This window comes from Fomitopsis serialis (assembly GCF_022376445.1).
Source record: "Fomitopsis serialis strain Sig1Antser10 chromosome Unknown B0H18scaffold_130, whole genome shotgun sequence".
NCBI classification, from domain to species: Eukaryota; Fungi; Basidiomycota; class Agaricomycetes; order Polyporales; family Fomitopsidaceae; genus Fomitopsis; species Fomitopsis serialis.
Genome location: NW_025955090.1, coordinates 1 through 12070, shown reverse-complemented (window position 1 = coordinate 12070; position 12070 = coordinate 1). Strand labels below are relative to the sequence as shown.

General features: G+C 54.2%; 5 protein-coding genes across 5 annotated transcripts; all 5 read right to left on the bottom strand.

Annotated features, from left to right (window-relative positions):
• Positions 1-1693: 1693 nt before the first annotated feature.
• On the bottom strand, positions 1694-2661 carry B0H18DRAFT_1040194 (uncharacterized protein; the record flags this gene model as incomplete). The annotated part of the gene is made up of 2 exons (XM_048030536.1): positions 2277-2661; positions 1694-2247 (listed from the first exon to the last, which is right to left on the bottom strand). Coding segments are annotated over exons 1-2 (704 nt in total), but the record flags the coding sequence as incomplete, so codon positions are not given.
• Positions 2658-4952, bottom strand: B0H18DRAFT_1107840 (uncharacterized protein). Its single transcript, XM_048032729.1, has 7 exons — positions 4652-4952; positions 4538-4581; positions 3800-4478; positions 3367-3770; positions 3255-3324; positions 2942-3196; positions 2658-2892 (listed from the first exon to the last, which is right to left on the bottom strand). Exons 1-6 carry the CDS (start codon positions 4926-4928, stop codon positions 2970-2972), a joined length of 1701 nt encoding a protein of 566 aa, XP_047887301.1. The 5' UTR covers positions 4929-4952; the 3' UTR covers positions 2658-2892; positions 2942-2969.
• Positions 4953-5766: 814 nt separating this feature from the next.
• On the bottom strand, positions 5767-7528 carry B0H18DRAFT_1040184 (membrane bound O-acyl transferase family-domain-containing protein). Its single transcript, XM_048030535.1, has 5 exons — positions 6990-7528; positions 6593-6930; positions 6515-6542; positions 6058-6458; positions 5767-6034 (listed from the first exon to the last, which is right to left on the bottom strand). Exons 1-5 carry the CDS (start codon positions 7371-7373, stop codon positions 6004-6006), a joined length of 1182 nt encoding a protein of 393 aa, XP_047887300.1. The 5' UTR covers positions 7374-7528; the 3' UTR covers positions 5767-6003.
• A 1110-nt stretch (positions 7529-8638) lies between these two features.
• Positions 8639-10158, bottom strand: B0H18DRAFT_939624 (membrane bound O-acyl transferase family-domain-containing protein; the record flags this gene model as incomplete). Its single annotated transcript, XM_048041864.1, has 4 exons — positions 8639-9255; positions 9312-9339; positions 9394-9731; positions 9790-10158. The coding sequence occupies 4 exons, from the start codon at positions 10156-10158 to the stop codon at positions 8800-8802; spliced, it is 1191 nt and encodes a 396-aa protein (XP_047887299.1). The 3' UTR covers positions 8639-8799.
• Positions 10159-11471: 1313 nt separating this feature from the next.
• B0H18DRAFT_1040180 (uncharacterized protein) lies at positions 11472-11941 on the bottom strand. The gene has a single exon (XM_048030534.1). It carries the CDS (start codon positions 11911-11913, stop codon positions 11587-11589), a length of 327 nt encoding a protein of 108 aa, XP_047887298.1. The 5' UTR covers positions 11914-11941; the 3' UTR covers positions 11472-11586.
• Positions 11942-12070: the final 129 nt, after the last annotated feature.

Here is a 12070-nt window from a genome sequence, read left to right as displayed (position 1 = left end):
GCTGGTTGGAATTACGCTCCAGGCGATTACAGGAGGGGCAACTCAAATGAATGGACTCAGTCGGCAAGTCACCGGCGCTCGATCGGACCCACTGGTGGCCCTGGGGTGCTGGTCGAGGAGATCAGATAGTAAGAGCCTGAGAGCGCAGCCCACGACATCTTCAGCTTGAGGCTGGAGAATACATGAGACTGATCTCCCGTAGCAACAGGCGGTGTTCAGATGCGCTCGTTCGAGAGGACGAAGGACGAAGGACGCGTTTCAAGCGCCCATGTGTTCGCGCCACCGACGCGTTTCCACGTGGTATTTTCGCAACGCGTTCGCGCCATTCTAGACTTGGTTCAATTCTCGGCTATTCACTGCTCTTCTAGTACTGGGTCTCAGGTTTCGGTGCCCGATGAATCTATCTTAATGATATCTAGTGACAACATTCGCAACTGGGCTGAAAGTACTTGATTAGCTAACAGGCAAGGTCGCGTACAATGACGATATCAATACAGGGGGACAATTTTCGGTAAGCACCGTCGCGTTTGATCAAGCCTCTACCTTCAAATACATTGGGTTAGCAGTGACCAACTTAGCAACACTCGGACCCAGATTGGGGCCACGCGGTCAATGAGTGACAGCGGTACGCGGTTGGTGTCGATGATCCCGGCCTTCAGCGTCCAGTTGATCTGCCACGGTGCGGAGATGCACAACCACGAGATAGCCCACGCGTACCGATGATATGGGCGAGCGGTAGAGGGAACTTCACGCCGCTTCTCCGCACGATGCCAACGACGGCGTCCTCGAAGGTGATAGCGACGGCTTGCAAGAAGAAGAAAGGGAACGACGCGCCGAAGAGGGACGGATTCACCATCAAATCCCCGCAGCAGTGCAAGAGCCCGGAGACGGCAAAGCCAACATACAGTTGGGTGTATGATGATGCCCGTGTTCCGGCCGCAGACCTAATGCCCGGCAACAAGCCTTGCCGATACCAGCTGTGAGCTGTGACGAAATGAGTGCTACGAGCTCATGGAGCATAGTGGTGAATGAGGACATACTCGACGCAGTAGTTGGTGATACGTCCGTCTACCATGTGGTCAGTCAATGAATACCTGATGACACATATAGCTGAGAGGCACGACGAACATGTTCGATCAATACAACACGTTCATTTTTCAGACGTTTCGCGATGCGTCATGAGAGGTACTAGTATGTTGTATACTACACGGGCCGGCCGCGCGACGCCAAATGCGAAAGAGTTCACCTCATTTTCAGGCCGGCACCGACAGATGGATAGAGGTTGAACTTGAATCGAGGCAAAACTATCTTCATCTCAGTTATAGGGAGTAGCAGATGCAGCTCCAGAAAGCAAAGACACTCGTATGTAGTACCATCCATGTCGACCACTGACCGATCTAGATCACACAACGTACATCACTATTGAAGGCGATGCTAGTACCCTCGCGACTACTACGATACATCGCGCATGCTTCGGTGCTTAGCGCTTAGCGTCGACCAACGTACGACATAGCAGAATTTTTGGTTCGCAAACGTATTGCCAGTTGACATTGCAAGTTACTGGCAGGTGTGGCAGACGACATGAACGGTCAACGTTTCGACGCACAGTGAACGAGATAGATGGATGAAGGAAACCGGCCGATACATACATTCTAAAGCCCTGTCTGCTCAGGATTGCCTACGCAAACTATACTTCTTCTCTCCGACTTCTTCGACGCCTTCCTGCCCCGGGCTGACTGACGGTCCTGGCCGCTTCGACGACTGCGCGTCCAGGCTTTCCTCCACCTCGCTCTGGTCTGATCCCTCACGACTCCGCTTCCCAATGCTACTGTCCCTCGATCCAGTATCCCGCGCCTTCGACGCTGCCTTCGCGCGAACACGAGTCGACCTCCGCGGAGCAACTGGGGCACAGTCCGCTGCGTCAGAGGTGCCCGGCGCACCGAAGTCACGACGGCCCGACGAGCGAAGGTTGTAGCGGTGGCCCGGCCTCGCGCCGGCTGCGTCAACGTTGCTCGCTGGCCACGTCTCAGCGACATTGCGACGGGAGCCCGCGTTCCTAGTGACCGGAGGCTTGGCCTTGGGAGGCAATTGAGCGCGGCGGCGACTGCTCGCGCGCACTTGCGGTTCCGTTTGCTCCGGCGACTCGGACGCATTGGCCTCTGGTTGTTGCGGTTCCTCGTCCAAAAGAGCAAGTCCATGAGGGGCATCCGGAGCATTCGGACGCTCGTCAATATCTGTGACCACCTCCTGTCGCTTGGCTCTTGGGCTAGCATCACACTGGCATCCTCGTCGTCGCTATGGTCGGGAGTCTTCGAGCCGTCTTGCTCGTTGTCCGATTGCTCATACTCAGGCGCGGTCCGCGGCGGGGGGATTTCGTGGGTGGGGAACGGAAAATCGCCAGCAGTGGTGTGATCCTTCGTACCCATCGTCACGGGCTTGCCCTCGACTCCATCATCGGGTTGGTATGTCCCCGGTTTGCTGGAGGAACCCACGTAATGGCCGCATCATCGACGGGCCACTCTTTGGCCAGTGCTGCGTCGAAAAGCTGAAGGACTTCTGTGTGTGTAACACGTCTGATCGGTACCCTTTGCGAGCGAAATTGCCGTCGAAGAGTGTTCGCAATTGTTCCAGTAGAGTCGACAGAGGTTCGTTACCACGAACCCTCACAGGGGTTGTTTCGTCCTGTAGCCAGTCTCGTTTCTGTCTCATACATTGCTCAATAGAGTCGAGACAGAAGAGATCTCCAAAAGCGCATTTTCCGGAATCATGGTCATGATCAGTGTGCCGAAGGACTATGAATATCAGGAGCCAATAGAACGACTCCAAGTCATGACGTGCTTCATGAGTGATCTTGCCCTTCAAGACCTGAACTGCCATGAAGAGGATCGTGCCCTGACAGATAGATGAGAGAACGTATAGACTCGAGAGACCATTTACTCACTGTGCGCTCCTTGCAGTCGTTCGCGGGGTCAGTCTTCTCGTCGTCCCGGGCGGTTCGTGCCGTGTTCGACGCAGTACTTCTCCCATGTGGCCAGATTCACATCCCAGCCACGCTTTTGCAAGAACCGTCGCCAGCTGAAGCTGAAGTCAAAGTCTTGAATGAAGCCAGCGAACGCAGCACGAAGGCGCGAGATCATCACGTTCCCTTCGCTGACGTCGCGGTGTATAATCCCAGCTTCGTACGCCCTTCTGTGTCCTGCAACAAAGAACCGCAGTCTACTAGAAGTGAATATATCACCTGCATTGCGACGTACCTTCCACAGCATCGCGCAGCGCAATACGACCTCCCGCGTGCACCTGAATCGCCAGCGGCGTCCCAACTGTCTGGAGAACCATCCGCATGTGACTTCGTTCATTCATCCGCACCTTCTCAGGCGCATTATGCACCCCAGAGATCGTCCGGTGACCCGCCTTCGTGTCCTCGGGCACAGGAGCTCCAGAGGTCTCTGCCTGCTCCACAAGCTTCCGATGTGCTTCATCCCTCTCGCCGTAGTCCTCGCCGTATATGTACCTCGCGACACCGTACGTGAATCTGGCCTCGCCTAGGGCCTGTACCTCCGCCGCAAGTTTCCCTTCGACCTCGACGTCGTCGTTGGTCTCTGCCTCGACCACGCCACGATCCTTCGTCTGATTCTCCTTGTGTTCTTCGAGCTTCGCGTACTGTAGCCTCTCGTAGAAGCCGACCTCATCGAGGCGACCAAGCTGCCGCCACGTCTCCTTCAGAATGTATCGTTCGCCTGTGCTTCGGTTCCTCTTGTCGACGATGAACGCTTCCCAGATCAGTGTTGCGCGGGAAAACAGCCAGAGTTCACGAAGATCAGCTTGTATGCGAGGTACGTCGTCGGCTTTCCCTTCTCGTCCTGCATGGTAATCCGTCGCACTGCCTTCCGCGTCTCCGCGGTCCTTTTCCATTCATCGTCGTACTTCGATGCGAGCTTGTCTGCCAGCTCCCGGTCCATACTCGTTCCCAGCTTCATCGTCGGATCCTCCCCGACGATCGCGCAACGCCTGTCTCGCGGGTGGAACAAGCGCCACATGAACGCGTGCAAGATCTCCGGATGATTCTTGTACGCAAACTTGGGCGAGCATATCGCACCGGCGCGGTCAAAGCGAAAGATACGAGCCTGATCGCCATATATACCGACGACAAACGCGAACAGTCTCCCCTGCGAGAGCATGATGTTCCGCGCGCTCTTTGCAAGCTGCACGAGCGTCTCCCAGTGCGTCTGCATGTTCATCATCATCGGGTCGGCCGACGCCAGCGACTTGAGTTCGAAGACGAGAGCGACATGTCTCCAGCGATGCAGCGGAGAGATGAAAGGTAGTGTCGGGAACGTCGCAATGACGTCGGGCTTCGTGGGGTGTTGGTCGTGTTCGTACGGCTCGAACGGAAACTTCATGACCTTGTGCTCGTAGTTGTGGAACTTGGGCCGCTTTCCGTGCGGGAACGGCCTTACCATTCGCTCCAGTGCTTTCATCTGAACACAACCGTCACATCAGCTATCGCGTGATACGGTACCGTCCATCGCACACTGACCAGTGGCCCATACATCGCGTTCTCAAGTTTCCCACTTGGATCAGCTGGAGCGACCTGCCCATATTAGGGCAGGGTGGTACAGGTGTATCCGACGGAACCATCGCAGAGAGGTACCTGTTGATGTTGTCCGGGTACTCCTTGATCCTGTCGTGATCTCTCGCTGCCAGGACGCCATGTTCTCCTTGTTGTCTCGCTTCGCGTCGGCAGCATCGCCTACGTATTGCATGCGGCCTTGGCCACGAGCGGGGGTTACTTTGTCAGACATCGGAGTGTCGTGTTGGGGATGTTCGGAAATGTCGATGTCGACGTCGATGTCAATGTAGTCGGGATGAGAGTGGGGGGAGGAAGGAGCAGAGTGCGAGGTGGGCATGTTTACGCGTCCGCGAGGCATGTTTGATTCGGAGTTGATGGCCAACTGCCAAATCAGGACGCGGTCCACGGAGGTTCGGATCGTCAGTATCTCAGAATACGGCCCTGGCCGGTATAACTCACGGCTTATTCTGCCAAAAGCAGTGTATTTTCGTGTTAATTGTGCTCTCGTGTAACAGAACTTATCAAATTACACGAGGGACGCGCAGTGGCTGCCTTTCGCGTCGTCTGGGTGAGGGGAGGAGGTGAAGCCACACTGAGCGCTCGCTAGCCACAGGCGTGCGATGCACGTGTTCGTTCAACTGCCTTTCTGGGCGATTATTCGCAGGCCCCACAACCATTGTCCTCCCGATTTGGAAGTTCCCTTGTTCAGGCCTTGTATTTTCGTCGTGAAAGAAGGCTAGACACATGATGCCGAGCCTATGTAGCTTTATTCGCATCGATGACTCGTCGCATTAACTATACCTTAACTCAGTATGTAGCGGCATTTCGGCTCGTCGCTCTGCTGCATGCAGCCCGGATGCACTGGCAGCCCGTGCGATGGCTCCGATGAGTGTGGCCCGAGAGTCTATTATAAGCTACACACGGACGGGCAACGGAGTCCGCGGTCCCAACTTAAAGTCCCTATTCAATCATTTTTTGCTCACCATGGCCTCGGGGCCATCTCGAGGAAGACCAGATCTAGACAGCATGCCGCCGGATGCTGAAGACTCAGCCACCTCGTTCAGACTCGATGACTGGCGCCACTTTTGTACAAATCTGGCGATGTCAATGCTCGTTCTTCGCTTATCGGCTTATGAGAGGAACGATAACTTGCTCGTTTTGGGGTGAAGACGCATTCACTCACCAAGGACACAGTTGTACAATTCGACATTGACCTCTGCCCGGACAAGCGCACGAATCGTAGTCTCCTGATCAAGTGTCAAGTACATATACAAGCGCGGCGAGCTACGACTCGGAACACCCTCATACACATGTTCTCGAAAATGAATGAAAGCCCGCCCAAATTTGACACTACATCCCGTACACAACGTGAGACACACTGACAGTTCTCGTACAGTTGAAACATTAATCGATTGGTAGTCGTCCGTGTCAAGTCAATCCTCCGACCTGAAACTCATAGCAATGCTAGGGGTAAACTAGTGGCAAACGCACCAAGATTTGGGGCTATGAGGTCAATGAGTGAGACTGGCACGCGAACTGTGTCAACGACCCCAGCCTTCAGCATCCAGTTGATGTGCCATGGCGCGGATATACACAACCACAGTATAGCCCAGGCGTATCCCACGACACGGGCCAGCGGTTGAGGGAACTTTACTCCGGTTCTCCGAACGATGCCAATGACGGCGTCCTCGAAGGTGATCGCGACGGCTTGTGAGATATAGAAAGGGAACGATGCGCCGAAGAGGGATGGATCTACCATCAAATCCCCACCGCAGTGCAAGAATCCGGAGACGGCGAAGCCGACATAGAGTTGGATGTAGGAAGACACCCATGTCCCGGGTTGCAGACCTAATGCCCGGCAACAAGCCTTTCCGATACCGGCTGTGAGCTGCAAATGAATTGAGCCTGAGAAGCGCGGTATCATAGCGGTGAATGAGGACATACGCGACGCAGTAACTGATGGTACGTTCGTCTGCCATGTGGTTAGCCTATGTGTAGCAGTCCAAGGGGCGAATCACTCACCCCCAGAATCTACGAACGGTGTACGAGTCAGACCACTTGCCGTAGATGTCTGGCCAGTCTCTTGGTGAGGAGACGCCAAGGGCGACACAGGTTGCAGCTAAGAGCGAGTATTCCATGGCAATCATGGCGACAACGCTCCCGAAGCGCGCGACAATGTTGAGAGGAAGCATGAAAAGGCCTTGCGACCTGAGGTCCATGTCTTGCCTCGAGAACAGTGGATTAGAGCGCTGGTATACTTGGGCGAGGTCGATGAACAGGAAGCAGCGGAACGCGCTCAGGAGTTTCTGGCGGACGAACCGCCATCGCGGCTCAGTAGGGCGCGGTGGGATGTTAGCGACCTAGATTGTCCGAGTCCGTGAATACAAATGGACATCCAGATGTGTAGACCAATGCATACCTCGTAAGACCACCCCACTCCGCGCGGGGTATTGATGATACATAGCGCCCACCAAACCCTGCGCAGGAACGAGAGCTCTGCGGGTGGAGTGTGGTCGTGTTCATGGCGGAAATCATGCATCGGTCCGTAAGCCAGTTGAACAGAAAACGGAAAGGCCTGGCACATGACGTAGTGGCCGAGGGAATAGTATGCGAGCCTTCGAGCGTCCTCGGAGGTGTCTTTATATGCTGATGCGGATGTCACTTGAATAAAAATGCAGAGAGCAATTGTGCCCCCAAGACGTCCAGGCCATCGTGGAGACAGCGCAATAAGACATGCATGTCCAGGCTGAGAGACCAGAAATATGGGCAACGTACGCAGATGGGACCGGTAGTCGATCGACATGGTACCCTGCGGGACTGGCGTCGTGCAATGTCCTGGAGCGTATCATAGCTATTCAATAAGTACTGCTCACATTTCGGCGGACGTGGGCAGTCACATATGTCCAGGCACCCATTCATACCATGAGTAGATGCGGTCGCGGTGTCAACTTGAATGGCTGTCGGATGTGAACATGCGACGGGCTGCAATTCAATGATAAGTACAGTCAGCAACGCAAGCCGCAAATTTGAATGGAACACGGGACTGGTGAATCACCATAAACGAATGTCATACCATGGGACTAGCTGCTAAACAAGCTCTAGCTCAGAGTTCGCAATCCAGCGCGTCGACTCGGACACGGCGGTGCACCGTGCCCCTTGTATTTCAAATTCGCTGCGCGCCACTCAACTGACCAAGTTCAGTTACTCTTGTCATAATTGTCCTTGCACCGAGTCCACTGACAAGGCTACTTCAACGAAAATGGTGCAGGCTGTTGAGCGAGAGATGTGCAGAGTCATGATGTACAGATGCATGGTGGCTGAGACGAGTCGGAGGAGCGGAGGAGCGGTGGCGCTGTCACGGTCTAGGTATGTAAAGCGCTCGCGTCTCACCGTGACCGAGACTCGGACATGCTCCGCCGGCGAGTGGAAGCAACAGCTGCTGCATAAGCTGAGCTCAATCTCGCGCTATACATATGTGGGTACTCCATGACTGAGGCGTATAGAGCACGCCGCGTCTAGCTTACATATTTACTTCAGCATGACTTCGGCCCTTGCCATGAAGCTTGACCAAAAGTGCTATGTTCAATGCGAAGACTAAGTACTGTCGGACCTGACGCGGACGCTGGCCACCGCTCCCGGGAGTCTTCATAGTGCTAACTTACCAGTGCGCTGCCGCGAGTAGACTCACGCTCCGAGCCCCAGGAGTAGGTCTTTCCATCGCACCAGTGTGTGCGTCCCCCTGTCGCAAGTGATCCTACTTATGAACCTTCACTCACAAGCTCAGGATGCACGGCGGCCCGCCAGTGGCAGTAAGTTCAGCTTCCATGGCCATCCGTCAGATAACATAGAGGTGTCATACTCATGTTGAATCCACCGTCTTTTTGCATTGCCTCCACCTTTTCCCGATGGCTTTCCTGCGTTTGTGCCATTGAAGCGATGTCAATGCACATTCTGCGTCTATTCCAGCTGCATGAGACGAATGGAATCCACGATACCATGATCATCAGATAGGTGCTTCTCATCGAGCAATAGCCTCTCAGCACGTTGAGTCGTATCGACGATATGTTGTAAGCACAAGTACGATGGCTGCAAGCTACGACAACGTGCTACATACATGAATCGTAATTACTGAACCTCAGCCTATACTAGACTCTTTAACAAGCAAAGTCATGTACAATGACGATATCAACACAGGGGGACAATCTACCAGTAAGCACCGTCGCGTTTGATCAAGCCTCTACCTTCATATACATTGGGATAGTAGCGGCTAACTTAGCAACACTCGGAACCAGATTTGGGGCCACGCGGTCAATGAGCGAGAGCGGTACGCGGTTGGTGTCGATGATCCCGGCCTTCAGCGTCCAGTTGATCTGCCACGGTGCAGAGATGCACAACCACGAGATAGCCCATGCGTATCCGATGATATGGGCGAGCGGTAGAGGGAATTTCACACCGCTTCTCCGCACGATGCCAACGACGGCGTCCTCGAAGGTGATTGCGACGGCTTGCAAGAAGAAGAAAGGGAACGACGCGCCGAAGAGGGATGGATTCACCATCAAATCTCCGCAGCAGTGCAAGAGCCCGGAGACGGCGAAGCCAACATACAATTGGGTGTATGATGATGCCCGTGTGCCGGGTTGCAGACCTAATGCCCGGCAACAAGCCTTGCCGATACCAGCTGTGAGCTGTGACGAAATGAGTGCTACGAGCTCATGGAGCATAGTGGTGAATGAGGACATACTCGACGCAGTAGCTGGTGATACGTCCGTCTACCATGTGGTCAGTCAATGAATACGAAAGCAAGGAGCGAGCGATTGACTCACCCCCAAAACCTGCGGACGGTGTATGAGTCAGACCACCGACCGTAAACCCCTGGCCAGTCTCTTGGCAATGAGATGCCAAGGGCAACGCAGATAGCAGCCAACAGCGAGTACTGCATGGCGATCATCCCAACAAGACTGCCGAACCGCGCGACGATGTTAATAGGGAGCATGAGATAGCCTTGCGACGAGAGGTCCATGTCTCGCCTCGAGAACAGCTGATTGGAGCGCTGGTATGATTGGGCGAGGTCGACAAATAGAAACCACCGGAACGCGCTGAGGCATATCTTGCGTACAAAGAGCCATCGTGGTTCACTTGGGCGCGGCGGAGTGTTGGCAACCTGTACGATTCATGGATAAGTTACAAGTAGTCATGCAGACCTGTAGATGAGTGCGTACCTCGTAAGACCATCCGACTCCTCGCGGACTGTTGATTACGCATAGAGCCCACCAGACTCGGCGGAAGAAGGAAAGGTCCGCAGGTGCGGAGTCGTCGCGCTCATGGCGGAAGTCGTGTATTGGATTGGTAAGCCAATTGAGCAGGAGTATGGAGAAGGTTTGGATCGCAATGGTGTTGCCTATAGAATAATCACGCTGAGCGTCTCCCGTAGTGAATTTGTAGGCTGACGCGATGAACGTGTACAGAGCGACCGTGCCTACGAGGCGTCCAGGCCATCGCGGAGACACTGCGATTAGACACGCATGACCAAGCTGCGATACCAGAAAGAATGGCAGGACAGGCAAAGCGGGACGACCGGCAATAGTCATGGTGCACTGCGGAGACGGTGGCATACAAAGTCGGGGGCATACCAGCCGGGTGCCCAATAAGTACTGCTCACTGGCACCCACCGGCAACCCTTCATGTCTCGGCTTTGACCCCGTTCAGGCATACCGGGATATGCACCAGTGCCAATGGGATCTAATCCTAAGCACAGTAGTCAGTAGGCTACGTGAAGGTATTGTGAATAATGACATACGGGACTTATCGAACCGCTCAACAAGCTCAGGCTCAAGCTTCTCATTCAGCCACGCTATAAACACTGACTTAATAACGCGCGCGAGTTTCTTGCGGTAGCAGGGAGAATATCTGTTGAACGCAAGGGTAGATATTGTCGGCAGGTCGACCGGCAAGCGTACCGACGGGTGGCGAACACAGAGCCTTCCAAAAAGAGCAGATTACTAATCCGCCCTGATGTGGCGTCACTAAGCGCCCGAGTTCTCTACGTGAACATTAAAGTTGACACTGACAGTGACAAGAGGGTGATTGAACTTCGATATCTGACCACCAGGAATGCTTTCAGATTTACTCACCTACCGTCACACGAAGTCTAGGTACATGTTATGCAGCAGCCCCCGACAAAAGACCAGGGGTCTCATGTTACAACTTTGTTGGACAACTCGTGTGAAGAGGTGCGCTCTGTTCAGACTAGCGAGAAGGTCAGTCGCTGACCCACAAATGACTAGGCATTGCACCTATGATGCGACATGTCTCAGTACACGCCCCTCGACATGAGCGGCGATGTCCTCGCGCGCGCATCCCCAGTGTACCATCATGTGGCAATACGTTGATAGGCCTTCACTCAATGGATCCGAGTCATTGGCTGGTAAACATCAGTGATAAGTACTAGTACTGATCCAAGACTGCCATCTTGCCTCCGTTCTCCATATCAGGTTACTGTAGCTCGGCTGACATACCTCGTGCTACCGTGACGCATTTGTTCAACGTTCAACTAGAAGCCCACAGCATCCGGGTTTTGGATGGGCGCTGTGCTCTTTATGTCGCGAGTCTCGTTGACACAAGCTCACGGCTCGGGCTCTGTGTTCAAAGCTCCCGAGTTCGTTTCATATGGTGAGTCTACCTAGCACTGGACAACACACGGTCAGATAGACTGTATGAATTAACAGTCTCACATGTCGTCTTCAATTTTCCTGGGTAGCGGCCTCTGAGCCTGAGCAAGCCAAGGGTAAGTCACACAGTGACAATGATGCATTCGATGTTTAGGCATGCGGATGACATACTGCCTATGATATGAGGCCGGACTGCAAGGACGACGGCAGCGGAGTATCAATATATGCAATATACACGAGCTAACTAGATTGACACCGGACATCCGCCCCATGTCATACACAATATTGACAGCAAACAACAGCATTCGTACAGTGGCGTGTTTCACGAACAGAGATCGGCGCGTCTCATCAAGCCTCTGCCTTCGGATACATTGGGGTAGCAGCGGCAAACCTAGCAGCACTAGTAACTAGACTGGGGGCTACGCGGTCGATGAGCGAGACAGGTATGCGATTAGTGTCGATGATCCCGGCCCTGAGCGTCCAATTGATCAGCCACGGCGCAGAGATACACAACCACAAGATCGCCCAAGCGTATCCGATCATATGGGCGAGCGGTCGAGGGAATTTGACGCCGCTCCTCCCAACGATGCCAATGACGGCGTCCTCGAAGGTGATTGCGATGGCCTGTGAAAAGAAGAACGGGAACGACGCGCCGAAGAGGGATGGGTCTACCATTAGGTCCCCACCGCAATGAAGGAGGCCGGAGACGGCGAAGCCGACGTAGAGCTGGGTGTATGAAGATGCCCATGTACCAGGTTGCAGGTCGAATGTGTGGCAACAAGCCTTCCCGATACCGGCCGTGAGCTACGGTTCGCGATGAGTCTAGTGACCA